We start from the raw sequence: 17,472 nt of genomic DNA on the forward strand, positions 1-17,472 counted from the left end.
ACCTGTTGTCATAGATTCATTGCAATGAGTACCACCGATAGAGTAAGAAACCTGAAGTTTCCTGAAGTTACAGTAAAATTGGTCTGTGTCTTGTATGCAAGAAAATATAAACACTGAAATTACATACAGATATATATTTACATATATACATATACATATAAACTCTCAAAAACATTTTACCTTAAATACTTTCATACATATATTAAAGTGGTAAATTTATCCTAATTATTGAAACAGAGTGAATGTATGAAAAGATATATGTTTACAATTACAAACTAGAACATATAGTCAGTTGCTTTACAAGCAACATGAAAGATAGAATATGAAAATAAATCTAATTATGAAGATTAGGTGGTCATGGAAATTTTTTTTTTTTTGGCTTCTCTCTACCAGATTTGTGAACTATTTTGGAGGGGAAAAAAAAATCCTTTAGGACTCAGCTACCACACTTCTAATACGTTCACAAGCAAAATTTTAGCTAAAATGTTAATTGTTGTAGTGGTGCTATTACTGTTTCCAGAAGCATCTGAGACTTGCCAGATGAGCCGTTCAGTACCAATCCTGCAGGTTAAAGGTTGAGCCAGTGTCAGAAAGTGCATCCCAAGATGTGCCTGCAGGACTAGAGAACAAGTCTAAATTCTACACTATCATCACTTCATGGAGCACTGAAACACAGAATCTTAAAGCCAGAAAGGATCTTCGAATTCTACAAAAGGGGACCTAAATCAATCAACTAAATCAATCAATTAGATAAGTGTGTGATTTGCTCAAATCACAGAGCTAAATATTTACAGCCATGAAATATATCTGGACTTGGTGGGGAAAGCAATTGTGTGTTCATTTTTTCATTCATTCATTTATATACAGGCAGAAGAGGTGAAACAGGGCCAAAGGGAGACCCAGGGATCCCGGGCTTGGATAGGTCAGGATTTCCTGGAGAACCTGGACTACCAGGAATGCCAGGTAACCGAGGAGAGATGGGACCACCTGGTCCAAAAGGATATCCAGGAAATCCAGGATTTTTAGGGCCACCAGGTACCCTTGCTTTTGTTATTCTTCTTCCCTCTTCTTCCACATTTTCCTTTTAAGTTACTGTTGTTTTGTCAGTCATGTTTCTACTTGTTTGCCTTAGCAGGAATAGAATGCTAGATTTCTAATTTAAAAAAATAGATGTGCAACAAGTAACAAAGGTTTACTATATAGCACAGGGAACTATACTTAATATCTTGTAATAACCGATAATGGGAAATAATCTCAAAAATAATATATGTGTCTATGTATGACTGAATCACCTTGCTGTGCACCTGAAACACTGTGAGTCAACTATACTTCAATAATATATATATATAAAGAAAAAAATAAAAACTCACAACGACAAAAACAAGCAAAAAAAGACTTTAAGACCTGTAACAATAAAACTCCTAGGAGAAAAATAAAATTACAAATTCAATCTTTTCACTTCTTATGGATCTATTCAGACTTTTGATTTCTTCTTGAGTTAATTTTGGTAATCTGTGCCTCTCTAACAATTTGTCCGTTTTGTCTAAGTTATGTAATTTTGTGGCATATCATGGTTCATAGTATTCCCTTATAATTCATTTTATTTCATCACTTTTTATGGTTTGTATGTTTGGGGGAGAATGTTTCAACAGTCTTTTGGTGTAAGGACCTCGCTGATTTCTGCTCACAAGAAGAGCCCAGAACAGCACTGACATGTATGCAGGACCATGTGTAAAATAGGGAGCTAGTGGGAAGTTGCAGCGTAGCGCAGGGAGCTCAGCTCGGTGCTCTGTGACGACCTGGAGGGCTGGAATGTGGTGGAGTGGGAGGGAAGCTCTAAAGGCAGGGAATATGGTTTTTCCTGTGGTCATGTATGGATGTGAGAGTTGGACTGTGAAGAAGGCAGAGCGCCAAAGAATTAATGCTTTTGACCTGTGGTGTTGGAGAAGACTCTTGAGAGTCCCTTCGACTGCAAGGAGATCCAACCAGTCCACTCTGAAGGAGATCAGCCCTGGGATTTCTTTGGAAGGAGTGATGCTAAAGCTGAAACTCCAGTACTCTGGCCACCTCATGCGAAGAGTTAACTCATTGGAAAAGACTCTGATGCTGGGAGGGATTGGGGGCAGGAGGAGAAGGGGACAACAGAGGATGAGATTGCTGGATGGCATCACTGACTCAGTGGACGTGAGTCTGAGTGAACTCCAGGAGTTGGTGATGGACAGGGAGGCCTGGCGTGCTGCGATTCGTGGGGTCGCAAAGAGTCGGACACGACTAAGCGACTGAACTGACTGACTGATGTGTATACTTACAACTGATTCCTTTTGTTGTGCAACAGAAACTAATATAACACTGCAAAACAATTATACTCAAATTTTAAAAAGTTTTAAAGAAATTGAAAAAGGACTCAATCTTAAAGATTTTAAAATTTAAAAAATAAAAAACTAAAAAAAAAAAAAAGAAAAAGGACTCAATCTGCTAATTAACCTTTCATTTATACTACTGAGCCTCTAGTATATGCCATCACTGTTCCAGGCCCTAGAGACACATTGCTGAATAAGATTCCACCTCCGACAGTGGGGACACAATAACAAATACACGGAAGAACTAAATTCATCTAGAGACAAAGGCTGTGAAGGAAGCATGATAAGGGAATATAACAGAAAGTTATTGGTGAAGGGTTGGAAGGAGGAAAGTCTCCCGAACTTCAGCCATAGTCTCTCCTCACCCATAAGTTTGATATACTACCAATGACTTCTACATCTGTGATGTAAGAAAAAGGCCATTTCCTGACCCATCTCCTGGCCTATTGTGATTATTTTCCTATTTACAGAAACCATTTTTTCAAGTCTCTTTCCTCTAAGTATACTTTATTTTATGGAGTATATGCTTTTTTCATTATTTACAACGTGTGCTGCCTTGTGTTAATTTCTTTCCGCAGGTGAGAAAGGAATGATGGGGATGATGGGGTTTCCAGGCAACACTGGTCCCCCAGGGCCTCCTGGGAACCCAGGCACCCCAGGACAGAGGGGTAAGTGATGGAGTATCTTCCAGCAATTAGAAGGTATGAACAATATTCATTTAATTAGTAGAAAAATAAATTATATTTTATTCTTTGAGGAGAAAGTATTTCTGAGGGAATTGTATATTTAATTTTGCAGATTTCTGTATTCCTTTTTCCAATTTGAATAGAGGCATATTTTTCTCCCCATAGGCTTTGACCACTACCCTCATGTGGCTGCCTGTTTGGGAGCAACCATTCATCAAGTTCTTAGCCCTATTAACCTTTTTTGGTTTATTTGTCTTGTTTTATGATAAGCACGGTTAGCTTTTGAATCCTCATGGACTTCTAAAGAATTAAGGCACTGATGCTGTTATTCCTGTCTTTTAGGGAGCTTTGGAATTCCAGGAGTAAAGGGCTCGAGAGGACCCCCAGGAGCCAGAGGGGAACAGGGAGAGAGAGGAGCTCCCGGGTCTCCTCAGATATTCCACTTAGTGGGGGACAAAGGGGAGCCAGGACTCAAAGGTAAAGACTTCTTTACATTTAGACCAGAACATCAGATCTGATTCTGGGACTAAGAAATTATCCAGGAAAATCCGTTTAGTTGACATATGAGCACAGTGAGGACCAGGGTTTAATTTTGCACCCAAGCTCACAAAGCCAGTTGATGGCTGAGTTCCACTAGAACTGGGTTTTGTGTGCTTTAACAATAATACATCGCCTCTTTAATCATAACTTTTTATTTCTAAGTTAATTCTGCATTTCAGTCTGCTGTCTTTAAACTATCACTAGTCGATTTTTAGATTCTAAGCCTCAAAGCCCCCTCTTTGGCCAAGAATGGTGAAAATGAAACCTTTAGAAAACTCCACATAAAAAAGTTCGCTGGCTGGAATAGAAACCTCCACTTCAAATTCTTTATTCGATCAACCGCCAGGATGAATTTTTCTGATTGCATCTAAAAGCTGCTTCTCATGCTCAGAGACCTTTAGAGAATCATTACTGAAGAGAAAATATGTTTTGATTATAAGTCAATACCTTAAAAAGGCTGAGAATTGTTAGCTATAGCTGTTAAGTTCAAATTCAAACCCATTCACATTATTTCAAATTATTTAAGCTCTTTGTATGACAGGTTTTGTTATATGATCAATGCAATCAATATTAAATCAAAATTTAAGAAAGTCTGCCTTGCAGTCTTCTTGATCAAATTGAGTAACTTTAGTTAAACAGAATTGCTGGGTAAAATTAAATGTTTGCAGATCAAACTTATATAGCAGGGAAGATAATGTGTTTGTAGTTGCAAAACCATATAAAGTTTTGGGTAATTTGTAATCAATTTTGAGAAGTCAGATTGTATTCAACAAATATTTACTTGTTTTTCAGGTAGGGATTTACAGTCCAAGTACAGATTTGATTTTAAAATTTTGTATAGAATTCTGTAGAACAAGCTGGCAAGCTAAATAGTCATCTCTCCTAGAATTAGGAAGGACTTCATATAAGTGACTTCGACCAGTGTTCTGGAGAGTGATTGAATCCAACTGATTCTCTAACTTTAAAAAAAAAATGGCTAAACATTGGAAAAAACTACAGTCTTTTTTTCTATAAAGGAAAATGAGCAAGTCAAGGTCTTTGGGGTGTGTGCATACTTTCTAAGTCACTTCAATCATGCCTAACTCTAAGGTCTTTGGAATGGTCCCCCTCTAATCTGCTATCAAAGAGATAGTTTAGTTCTAGGTGCATACAGAAGATTGTGTTGCATTTTTAGCAATGAAATAGAAAGTAGTATTAATTTTATAAAACTCCTCTAGAACTGGTCTAAGTCAAAATATAAAAAGAAAAAAAAAATACTGGCACAAATGTCCAGTCTAGATGATTTAAGTAGTGTTGCAAACATTTTGGGGAAAAAAATATGAATAGCATATCTGTGCCTGCATAAACTACAATTTGGCTCTAACATCATGAATGCACAATGGAGAGTAATTTGTAGTTAAAAAATTGTTTCTGTGATATATAGAGGGACACATGTTATTTCTATGCTTCCAACAAAGTACAGTTGGAGAAGGCAATGGCACCCCACTCCAGTACTCTTGCCTGGAAAATCCCATGGACGGAGGAGCCTGGTAAGCTGCAGTCCATGGGGTCGCTGAAGGTGGGGCACGACTGAGCGACTTCCCTTTCACTTTTCACTTTCCTGCACTGGAGAAGGAAATGGCAACCCACTCCAGTGTTCTTGCCTGGAGAATCCCAGGGATGGGGGAGCCTGGTGGGCTGCCATCTATGGTGTCACACAGAGTCGGACACGACTGAAGTGACTTAGCAGTGACTTAGCAACAAAGTACAGTATACATGGAGGCTGTCCTGTATGTTTCCTTTTGGCTTTTCAAACACATAACCAAGGAGCAGAGCGTGAACAACAACAGCAAAAGATCATACTATCTAGGCCTCTCTAATTTCAATATGATTCATTTTTTTATCTGAATTTCTAACTTGAAGACATCCATTGCAAATAGTGGAAGAGCTATTAAGGGTACAGAAAAACCAGTCTTCCTCTCCTTGAGGAGTCTGCATGGGAGATTTAGGCGTAGTACAAAGAAGAGACGGCAACCCACTCCAGTATCCTTGCCTGGGGAATCCCATGGACGGAGGATCATGGTAGGCTACAGTCCCTGGGGTTGCAAAGAGTAAGATACAACTTAGCAACTAAACAACAAAAAGAAAATGAATAATACAATAGAACTGTTGTGTTACTTTTAGCAAAGACCTGTGAAGCCCTTCCCACATGCAGGTACTATTCCAAATTCTACAAATATTGACTCATTTAATTTTCACAACAACAGTACGAATAGATGATTGCTATCATCCCATTTTACAGATGGGGAATAGAAAGGTCAAATTACTCAGTGTCATTCTGATAGGAAGTGCAGAGGTGGACCTCACTCTGATGTGGTTCCAAAGTCCATACTCATTGAGGGCAAATGGATACATGTGTACGTATGACTGGCTCCCTTCCCTGTTCACCTGAAACTGTCACAGCATTGTTTGTTAATCAGCTATACTCCAATACAAAATAAAAAGGTAAAAAGCAAAGTCTGTACTCAGCCTTCTCACTCTGCTGTTGGCTGGGTACCAAGACACTGAGCTCTGTGGGAGATGAACAAAGCAGAGAACACCTCAGATGGGGTAGTCAAAGAAGCCTCCATGGGCACAGGAAACTATATTCAATATCCTGTAATAAACTATAATGGAAAATAATATGAAAAAGAATATATGCATATAACTACTGAATTACTTTGTATACAACAGAAATAATACCACATTGTAAGTCAACTATACTTCAATAAAATAAAATTTTTTAAAAATCCTCCATGAAAGAGTATTTAAATTGTGAGTAGGTTTCAAATGAGCAAGGAATATTCTTGGCTTAAAATCTTTCCAAGTCTCCCCTTGCTTTAAGAATTCAACTTTCTTAGACTGGCATCCAAGTTTCTCTACCACTTGCCCTTCGCCTACCTCTCCAGCCACATAACATTTATCTACTCAACAATTATTTTTAGAACCTACTGACGGGGCATTTTACTCTGTCCTAAAGACAGAGCGGTAAACAAAGCAGTGCTAATATCCTGGTCATGAGGAAACTAACAGCTCAGTGGAGGAAAGCGGCAGTCATGTCTCTGAAATGATTTATATCCAGGACCAGGTAGTAAATATCTTAGGCTTTGTGGACCACCTGTGACCCTAGCTGCCTATTCTTTTTTGGTGTTTGTTTATTTACAACCCACAAAAATGTGAAAGCCATCCTTGGATCTCCAGCCATAAAACATTAAGCCGAATTTGGCCCACAGGCAGTCGTTTGCCACCCCTTAAAAAACAAAGCAAATGAATAAACTAAATAATACATATTTTAGGTTATGATAAAGGACACATATGGAAAAAAACAAAAGTTACAAAAGAAAAAATTCTCACCTCTTGCCAGTCACCACCCCTTCACACATGTATTTTCTTGTCTGGGAATTCCTGCTCCATTGCATGCTTTCTCCATCCAGCTGGCTCCCACTTGGTCTTCAAGATTGAGCTTAAAAATATCCCCTCTTCTTGGGACTTCCCTAGGGGTACAGTGGTTAAGATTCTGTGCTCCCAATGCAGGAGGTCCAAGTTGGTTTCCTGGTTGGAGAACTAAGATCCTTCATGCCTCATGGTGCAGCCAAAAATAAAAACCAAATAAAAATTTTAAAATTCCCCTTCCTCAGAATTCTTACCTGTAGCACATTGTGCCCAACTCTGTTACAGAAACTCTCTCTCTGGGTGGTGATTTTTTATTTGGCTCTCTCCAATTAAATACTAAAAACTGGGACAAAGGGAATGTGATTTACTTATGTCTCCAGTACTCAAAACAGGACCTGTCTATTAACTAGTACTCAACCCATATGTGAATGAATGAATATGTGAGCAGGGAAACAGACAAAGGAAGTGACTCTGCGTGAGGAAAGGCATAAGCCAGGCCATGGACAGATTGTAGAATGCTCTAAGCGCCATGAAGGGAATTCATCGTTTACTCTGTAGGCAAAAGAGAGGCAATGAATATTTTTTAGCAGGAGAATAATGTGATCAAATCCGTGTTTTAGGAAAAGCAGGATGGTGTTGTGGGACTGGGTTCAGATCCCAGCATTACCACTAACTGATGTTGTAACTCTACATTAGTTCATTGACTTCTTAAGGAGTCTCAATTTTCTCATCTCACCACCCAGTCTGGAAAGGCTCAAGAATTCATTGAGATTGCCTGAAGGTTAAATCAGATAATTAAAAGAAAATAATGTCTTCCATAAATCAGTTACTTAGTAAATTATAGTTGTAATAGATGGATTAAGAATGCAGTAGTCTAAATAAGAATACCGTAGTAGATGCTCTGTCATTAATTAAAGAAAAAAGAGAAGAGCTGTGTTTAGGTCACTAATTCCTAAAATAATGGTTTAAAGTGTAAACATTATGATAATTGCTAGTGTTCTTTGAGAACTATACCTAACTCATGCCAGGAACTGTGCCAATGGTTTTTATGTGTTATCTCATTTAACACTCTTTTTAAATAAAATATAAGCCTAAATCTGCTCATGCTCTTAACAAATATTCTATGTATACTATAATAATAGCTAATAAATTTTAATCAGGATTGGAAAAGTCTGATAGAATTCTAACCTGTATATTTAATACATGGTTTTTTAACATTAGGACTTGCAGGAAAGCCTGGTGAGAAAGGATACAGAGGCATTCCAGGGTTACCAGGCATAAAAGGACTCCCAGGGCTTCCTGGACCACCAGGACCACCAGGTAGGACTGATTCTCTAATAAGAATAACACGTGTTAAGTTTTCCTAGGCCTAAATTTAACAAAAATGTGTTTTTAGAATATGAATTCTGCCCTGACGTTGTCCCAACAGGAATTTACTTCTTATAATTTAACTAAATTGTGGTCAGCCTGTCTTAACTAAAAATATTAACCTACATGAAGTTCTATTTTGCATTCAAAATGTTATTTTGAAATTGCTGGCATGTATTGTACACTATAATTTATTACAATATCATATATCCTGGAAGAAAGTAAGAAAATGCTTTCAGTTCAGTTCAGTCACTCAGTCATGTTTGACTCTTTGCGACCCCATGAATTGCAGCACGCCAGGCCTCCCTGTCCATTACCAACTCACGGAGTTCACTCAAACTCATGTCCATCGAGTTGGTGACGCCATCCAGCCATCTCATCCTCTGTCGTCCCCTTCTTCTTCTTCCCCCAATCCCTCCCAGCATCAGAGTCTTTTCCAATGAGTCAACTCTTTGCATGAGGTGGCCAAAGTATTGGAGTTTCAGCTTTAGCATCAGTCCTTCCAAAGAACACCCAGGACTGATCTCCTTTAGGATGGACTGGTTGGATCTCCTTGCAGTCCAAGGGACTCTCAAGAGTCTTCTCCAACACCACAGTTCAAAAGCATCAATTTTTTGGTGCTCAACTTTCTTCACAGTCCAACTCTCACATCCAAACGTGACCACTGGAAAAACCATAGCCTTGACTAGACGGACCTTTGTTGACAAAGTGATGTCTCTGCTTTTAATATGCTATCTAGGTTGGTCATAACTTTCCTTCCAAGGAATAAAGAGTCTTTTAATTTCATGGCAGAAAGTGAAGAGGAACTAAAAAACCTTGATGAAAGTGAAAGAGGAGAGTGAAAAAGTTGGCTTAAAGCTCAACATTCAGATAACTAAGATCATGGCATCTCATCCCATCACTTCATGGCAAATAGATGGGGAAACAGTGGAAACAGTGTCAGACATTTTTTTGGGCTCGAAAATCACTGTAGATGGTGATTGCAGCCATGAAATTAAAAGAAAATGCTTTAGAGGCTTCCAAATTTGCCTCTATTTTAGACACATTATTCAGTTTGTAAAGTAATTTTTTAAATAAATAAAGTAGTCCCCTATTCCCCGTGACAACATCAGTGATGAAATTTATTGCATGGTAATAAAATTTCCTTACGGCATTTGGAAATCTATTACCGTATTGTCACAGTAGCCCCTTTTTTCCTGCTGGCCTTGGTCCTAGGATGATTTTGATGTTTGAACTCCAGGCCTGCTGACAAAAATATAATTTTCTCTAATTGTACATCTTCTGAGTTGCCAGTCCCTTCCCTATTTGAAGGCATAGCGGCAGCTAAACAAGTACCTAAACCAGCTGGTCTGGTTGCTCTGGATTCATTCATTTGTGCAAGCCGAAGTGTTCATTGAGCATCTACTGTGTCCAGAAACTACACAGAACCTATGACTATTTATTTGTTCTTAAGGCCCCAGAGGAGAGCCGGGCAGCATTGGGAATCCCGGTGAGCCAGGACCACGTGGTATCCCAGGAAGCACGGGAAACATGGGAGTGCCAGGTAACGCATAAGGTCCTATTGTGAGCCTACAACCTCATGATGAGTCCTGATTCTACATTTTCTGTGTTGTCACTTTGGTTTTCCACTTGGTAGAAAGTTGGTGTAAAACAATTAGATATGCTCTTAGACAAAGGTACTGTATGCAGCAAGAACATGAGAATGAAATAAATATTTACACTGTGCAGAAAATCATCCATTGAGGCTACCTGATGCTTTAGAGCTTCTGAGAAACCAACTTCATGGGAGAAAGATGGTTTGTGCAAAGGTCAGGAACAGAATCCTTCGAGATCTCTGCCTTTACCTATTTTACCTGATTTCTTTCCTAATTTCAGGTACTAAAGGAATGAAGGGAACTGTGGGGTTCCCGGGTCTAGCTGGAAGTCCAGGCCTCCCGGGTATTCATGGTCTCCAAGGAGATAAGGGAGAGCCAGGTTATTCGGAAGGTGCAAGGCCAGGACCACCAGGACCAAAGGTATGTAGGCCACTAAAGTATTTACATTGTGGTAGTGGAATGAGTCCTTTTAAATATCAACAAGTATCTGGATTCATTGTGGGCAAGGAGAATTGAAAACATTACTGTATTTTCAGGCATTTGTCTGGGCTTCTTTTTTTTTTTCCCCCTCTCTCTCTATAACTGAGGATGTCTATCACACAGTTTCAACTTCTGAGTTTATTTTCTCCAGTTTCAACCCCCAAGATATTTCTTATAACTGGCCCTGCAATTTACGTATGCTTCCTGGTGGGCTTCCCTGATAAGGAATCCATCTGCAATGCTGGAGACCTGGATTCAGTCCCTGGGTTGGGAAGATCCCCTGGAAGAGGGCATGGAAACCCACTCCAGTTCTCTTGCCTGGAGAATCCCCAAGGACAGAGGAGACTGGTGGGCTACAGTTCACAGGGTCGCAAAAGAGTCGGACACAACTAAGCGACTAAGCACACACACACACACACACACACACATAACTGAGGATGTCTACTACAGTTTCAACTTCTGAGTTTATTTTCTCCAGTTTCAACCCATGAGATATTTCTCAAAACTGGCCCTGCAATTTTTGTATGCTGCCAGAGGGAGTCGGTGATCACAGGTCCATATAAGATGCCCAGGCAGTGTTTGTTTTTCTTATGGCACAAAGTGGTCAGTCTCTGCTCTGGATTCAAATCATACATGCTTACAAAAATAAATTTCCCAAGTTTATAATAAAAAACGCTTATTAAATATAACAAAAGATTAAAATAAAATAAATTTAGAGCATTATTAAAAAGCAAACACACAAAAAATTCCTAAGATACATTTATCTTCCTTAATTGTTTTAGAACTTTATTTTCATTGCGTTACACAGAAGATTTATTTATCCTGTCGCAGTTTTTCAGTGCTTCTGCTCTGTCAAAGTCCTCCCTTATATGTTGTATCAGCAGCAACCAAAGGTTTCAGCGGGGCTCAGTTGTTATTTAGGTTTATCTTCTTCCAACCTTTCTGTCTATAGCAACTACACTAAGATTCAGAGCGAGACTGATAGAGAATAACTAACAGAAATTCCCACCAGCAGGGGGTTTTAACTTGTAGTTCCATGGACCCCTGGGGAAGCCTATTGGATCCAAAGAAAAATTGAATCCAGATCGATTTCATCAATCCTGAAATTGAATGAAAACTGTTTGGAGACGGGGTTTTTTTGTTTGTTTGTTTTTCTTTTGTAGGAGTCTGTTATTTGTCATCAGACTTTCAAGAGTATATAATTCCAAAGAATGTAAAAATTGTTACTTAGGGGACTTTCTCCCTGACTCTCTTTTGAGCCAATAAAATACCACCTTTCCTAAAGATTTCCTCCAGCTATAAATCAACAAGAAAGAAAAATTTTTAGAAACCACAAAGTCCCTTTATTACTTGGAGTACAAACAAATTTACTTTGCCCTTTATTTTAAACTAAATCCTCAGAAAGCCAGGGAGAGATTCTTTCCATTTTTTCCTCTATGAGAAATTGTATTTGACTTAATTCATTCAGTTAATGAACAGTTTCATTTAGATTTAAATTTTTCATAGGTAACTACAGAAGAAAATTTTTTAAAACTGTACACTGAACACAAAATGAGCTGGCTTTATCATGCTGGCAAATCTTAGTAACAGTAGTATTTTAATTAGCTACCTTCAAGATTTTGTAAGTCACTATCAAATCCATATGTTCTGGCTTATCATAAAAGCGAGGTACAGATTTAATGAATAGAAAACCATGGAAAGTTTTGGGTTTTTTTACATTTACTTATCTGCCCGCAGAGTATTTGATGAACACATATCTATTTGTTCTGCTTGCTTCTTACACCTGAGTTAAACATTATAATTTGAACTTATACATTTGTGATTAATATCTGTCTCCCAGCAGTCTCTAAAGTTCCATGAAGGCAGGGATTGTATCTATCACACATCTGTATGCAATTACCATCATATTCCTATCTTCCTGGGCATAGGACTCCCTGTAGCCACAGAGGTCCATGCTGATAAGGACTCCATGCTTGGTTTAATGCGCTGCCATTTCTATCTTGAACTGCTTTTTAAAAGTTTATTTTTAAAAAACAAGAGAGGTGCATTTTCATTTTGCACTGTACCCCACAAATTACATAGCCATCTTATTTCCAGCAAGTTTTCAGGGTGCTGTCTCACAGCAGACATTAACCATGAATTGCTAAATAAATCAATACATGCAAACTAACATAGTTTATACTTAATTCTGATCACATATCCTGCTTATATGAGAATTTTAAAGCTGTTTGACTGAATTTAAGGGAGATCCAGGATTGCCAGGTGACATGGGCAAGAAAGGCGAAAGAGGGCCACCTGGCGCACCTGGACGTTCGGGGCCTGCTGGACCAGAGGGACTTCCTGGGAGTCCCGGACCCCCTGGCCACCCAGGTGAGCCTGGCTTTGCAACCTGAATGCTGGAAGCCTGACACACGTATGGCCCTCGCTTCCTAGAATAGTGAATGGAAAGCTATTTAGGCTTTTGTACTAGTTGCCTTCTTTCACCTTTGATCTTTATAATCAAAGACACTACGAAACAGCAAATGAATTGCAAGGAGCCCACTTCAGTCCAGTTTGGTGACCAGAAATCTTAAAGCCTCCTGTAAACAAAATTTTGGGAGTGCTGCCTCACGTGAATTCAACCTAAAGACAGGAAATGTTAGCTCAATGTACTTAGTATATTTGTAATAGTTTCCTAAGGCTTCCAAAGCAAATATACAGACTGGGTGGCTTAAACGGAAATTCATTTTCTCATAGTTCTGGAGGCTGAGAGTCTGAGATCAAGGTGTCCCAGAGCTGATTTCTTCTGAGGCCTCTCTCCTTGGCTTGTAGGTGGCCTCCTTCTCCAAGTGTCTTTCCTCTGTGTATCTGTGTCACAACCTCTTCTTATAAAGATATCAGTCATGTTGGATTAGGGTCACCATCTGCCTTGGTGACCTCTTTTTAACTTAATTACTTCTTGAAAGACCCTGCCTGGGAATTCCCTGGTAGTCCAGTGGTTAGGACTCCACTGGGGGCCAGAGTTCAATCCCTGGTCAGTGGACTAATTTCCCACAACTGGGGCAGCACAGGCAAAAAAATAAATAAGCAAAGACTTACCTCCAAATGCAGTGATATTTTGACATAGTAAGTGATGAAGACTTCGGCAGATGCATTTGGAGGCAACACAATTTAACCTGTAACACTGTTGATCTGAGACTTTTTTTTTTCTGACATGTTTCCAGTTTGAACATTGGGTTGCTTTCTTAATAATATTTGCTTGTTATTTGGATTTTCACGTCATTTGATCAAAAACAACTACTCAGTCACTGGTTTGCAGCTTCAGGTCTTACCTAAAGGCAATATTTAAACTATTTTTTCCAAACATGGAAAGGTTCAGTGGACTTGCTGCTAAATCCCAATTAAAGTAATAAATCAGATATTCAGCTGTCCACCTGGCTGGGGTACACATACCTTTGAAAATGAGTGGACACATCTCTGCTGTGCTTCTCTGGGGAAATAACATCCAAGACAAAATCCACTGTGACTAGTAGCAAGAGCGACCCCTGAAGACCAGCTTGAGCACAGTTGACTGTAACAACTAGCATTTAGCCATTGTTGGAATCATTCATCTTGTGGTTTTCTCTTTTCCTTTCCCTCTCTCTTCATTTACAGGGAAATCTGGTCCTGGTGGTGATTTGGGGTCCAAAGGAATCAAAGGCTTCCCTGGCTTTCCAGGAATCAAAGGCCCTCCAGGTTCCATTTTTGTATTTTGTCTAGTTCCCTTTTGTGAGGGAAGCATGTTTTCTATGTGGTTAGAATCTCTTTCTACCTACCTGTATCTCTGACCCACAACTGCTCCTTGGAAGGTAGCTTCCAGTTACCCAGTTTCCAGATGACAATGTGGAAAAGCGAGGTTAGGTATAATTCAAAGATCGGGCTTCCCAGGCAGTGCTCATGGTAAAGAACGTGCCTGCCAATGCCGGAGACATAAGAGACATGGGTTCAATCCTTGGGTCTGGAAGATCCCCTGGAGGTGGGCATGGCAATTCACTCCACTATTCCTGCCTGGAGAATCCCCATTAAAGGAGCTTGGTGGGCTACAGGCAAGAGGTTTGCTAAGTCAGACATGACTGAAGCAACTTAGCTTGCTCTCTCTCCCAATTCAAAGATCAGCCAACCTATGCAAAGTGAAAATCCTCATGATAGCACTAACCAGTCCATGGCTTTCACTGTGAATTTAGCTTCATGTCACTACAATTCTGAAAAATGAACAATTTTTACAGAATTCCACACATCTGGGGTTCACAACAGGCCATTGGTAGGAAGTAAGTCCTCTCTTTGAATGGCTTTTTTTTCCAGGTCCTCCAGGATTGCCAGGAAATCCTGGACCAGTGGGTGAGAGAGGTAATCAAGGACTTGATGGAATTCCTGGTCCAGCCGGAGAAAAAGGAGAAACAGGTACAGCTTGCTCATCATGGATGCACTAGTTTTAGAATGACTAGTGACACTGTAATTCTTCACCATTCTAGAAATCCTTCCCTGACAGAACTGATGACCTTTAAGTTGTTCTGGGTTGCAATAATTCTGTTACCAAAGTGAAGTTGACCAAGTAGAATAAATTTTATACATAGGTCAATGTCACATTAGGGAATATATATGTGTGTGCGTCAGTCGCTCAGTCATGTCCAACTCTGCAACCCCATGGACTGTAGTCCACCATGCTCCTCTGTCCATGGGATTTTTCAGGTGAGAATACTGAAATGGGTTGCCACTTTCTACTCCAGGGGATCTTCCCAACCCAAGGATCGAACTCACATCTCTTGTAGCTCCTGCATTGGCAGGCAGATTCTTTACCACTGTGCCACCTGGGAAGCCATATATAAATATAAATATATATGTGTATATATATATGCATGAAGATGAATATATGTGTATTAGTCACTCAGTCATGTAACTCTGAAAGGTTGTTGCTGAGCTGTGAAAGACATTGGGATTCTTGGCCTCAGGAGGAGAGGAATTCAAGCCAGGGCCAGTGATGAGGCTTGATTGCTCAGAGCTTTTGTGTGATAAAGTTTTATTAAAGTATAAAAGAGATAGAGAAAGCCTCTGACATAGACATCAGAAGGGGGCAGAAAGAGTACCAACCCTCCCCCCCCCCCCCCCCCCCCCCGCTAGTCTTTAGCTGGATGTTATATAGCTACCAGCAGGCTGCTAATTAGAGAAAGGGAATGTCTCAAAACTCAGAGAGAGGCACCAGGCCCCTCACCCACAACATGCATTTTGAAATAACATTGGCACAAGGTGAGTCATCCTGGGCCATAAAATGATTGACATGAATCTTGAAGAAAGGCAGGTTTCCAAGTAAATATGTGGTTTCATTAACATAGATTAGGAGAACAACATATGAGTAAAACATACTGGTTTGTTGAGCCCTTATTGGTTCTGAATCTTAAGTGGAACTGACTAGAAGAAAGACAGAGTCCAGGGTAAATACATAGTTCATTAACATAGCTTAAGAGAAACATTTCCATAAGAAAAATGCATTGGTTAGCTCATGGTTTGAGAAAAGTTAAGTTCAGGTGGAACCAGGTGTCATCATGGCAACACAGAATTTTAAGAGAAACCTCCTTTTAAATTTATACAGAGAAGGGAGAAAATCTGACACTTGTACTTTGTTCCCTCCTGCTGCTTAAGAGAGATAAAAAAAATCTGACACTCGCAGCCTATTTCCTCTGTTTGCAGCCCCTAGCCTTCCTGCCTGTTACCCTCTCAACTCTTTGCAGTCCCATGGACTGTAGCTAACCAGGCTTCTCTGTCCATGGGATTCTCTAGGCAAGAATACTGGAATGGGTTGCCATTTCCCTTCTCCATAATATATATTATATGATATAAATTAACTGTATATATATAACATATTGAAATACCAAAATTTTCTCTTTCAGGCTTGCTGGGAGCACCTCCAGGTCCAAGAGGGAAACCTGGTCCTCAAGGTGAGTGGTTCTTCCTCCCAAACCTGGTGATATACATTTTCAAGGACCAAATCTGATTTAATAGCCCTGACAGATACACTTAGCATTCTGAATTAAAGAAGTCCCAGTGGTAACACAGAATATTTATATTCCTAGCATTCAAGTAAAAATGTTCCATTATTACCATGGAACAAACTAGACACTGTAATCCAACTTTCAAATTCCCATCTATGAAAGTGAAAAGACTTCTTCTGTATTTCCTTTCTTGTTATCAGCATGGTTTAAATGGATCACCTCCTAAAAAGATGGAGGTGGAATTGATAGCTTCTCAAGGAGTTTCCTCTCCATGCTATTCTGAGCTGCAGTAGTAACACTAATCTTTGCCACCTTGTTCTCTTCATTGGTCTGATTCCAACCCCTGGAGCCAGTGTGTGGCTCAGGCTACTGTTTCTTCAGGGCTTTCCCATAACTCTCTCAGGATCTCAGGCATGGCAATTTACTGAACATGTCATTAGAACATACACGTTTTTTGTTTGCCTCAGACTGTTGCCAGACCCTTCAAGCATTTCGGAGCTTGCAGAGAGCTGAAATCATCTAAATTCTTTTTTTTTTTTTTTTAAGTATAAATTATAGGCAGAAAAAAGAACATGGTAAACAAAGGGTTAGATATTCAGTTTTATTTTCATCATCACTTTAAGCATTCTCTGCATAATATATAACTCTCCAAGCCCTTACCTCTGCCACCAGCCTCATCCTCACTTTTCATTCTTCCTTCCATCATTTCCTGTTGTCATGCCATTTACTATTGGATTGGCCAAGAACTTCATTCGGGTTTTTCCATATGATGTTATAGATTTTATTCCTAGAATACTTCTAGAGTAACACAAAGATGGGAGAGAAGAGGGGGAGATTATTTTCAATTCATAAAACATTTTCCATTCATGAATGTCAAAGCACAATTTCTTGAAGGTTTTCTGAGATTAAAAATATTAGTATTAAGTTGTGACCTTCTGGGGGAGACTTCTTTGGGAAATCCAAATCTCACATTTCTCCCAGACTGGTGCTTATCTTATGGGGGAGAAGTAATCAGAGGACAGAACAG

The 17,472-nt window shown here is 39.5% G+C and overlaps 1 protein-coding gene across 2 annotated transcripts in view; it reads left to right on the forward strand.

Moving 5' to 3' along the window:
* The window catches only part of COL4A3 (collagen type IV alpha 3 chain), a 159,176-nt gene that overhangs the window by 125,361 nt on the left and 16,343 nt on the right, over positions 1 to 17,472 (forward strand). For both annotated transcript variants that reach the window (XM_027965247.2, XM_042244327.2), the window contains exons 32-41: positions 868 to 1,035; positions 2,939 to 3,028; positions 3,389 to 3,523; positions 8,219 to 8,317; positions 9,819 to 9,908; positions 10,241 to 10,380; positions 12,684 to 12,810; positions 14,074 to 14,154; positions 14,761 to 14,859; positions 16,344 to 16,391. In XM_027965247.2, the coding sequence (XP_027821048.2) occupies positions 868 to 1,035; positions 2,939 to 3,028; positions 3,389 to 3,523; positions 8,219 to 8,317; positions 9,819 to 9,908; positions 10,241 to 10,380; positions 12,684 to 12,810; positions 14,074 to 14,154; positions 14,761 to 14,859; positions 16,344 to 16,391 (1,077 nt within the window). The remainder of the gene's footprint in view (positions 1 to 867; positions 1,036 to 2,938; positions 3,029 to 3,388; positions 3,524 to 8,218; positions 8,318 to 9,818; positions 9,909 to 10,240; positions 10,381 to 12,683; positions 12,811 to 14,073; positions 14,155 to 14,760; positions 14,860 to 16,343; positions 16,392 to 17,472) is intronic.

Source organism: Ovis aries, chromosome 2 (genome assembly GCF_016772045.2).
Source record: "Ovis aries strain OAR_USU_Benz2616 breed Rambouillet chromosome 2, ARS-UI_Ramb_v3.0, whole genome shotgun sequence".
In the NCBI taxonomy this organism is placed as follows: Eukaryota; Metazoa; Chordata; class Mammalia; order Artiodactyla; family Bovidae; genus Ovis; species Ovis aries.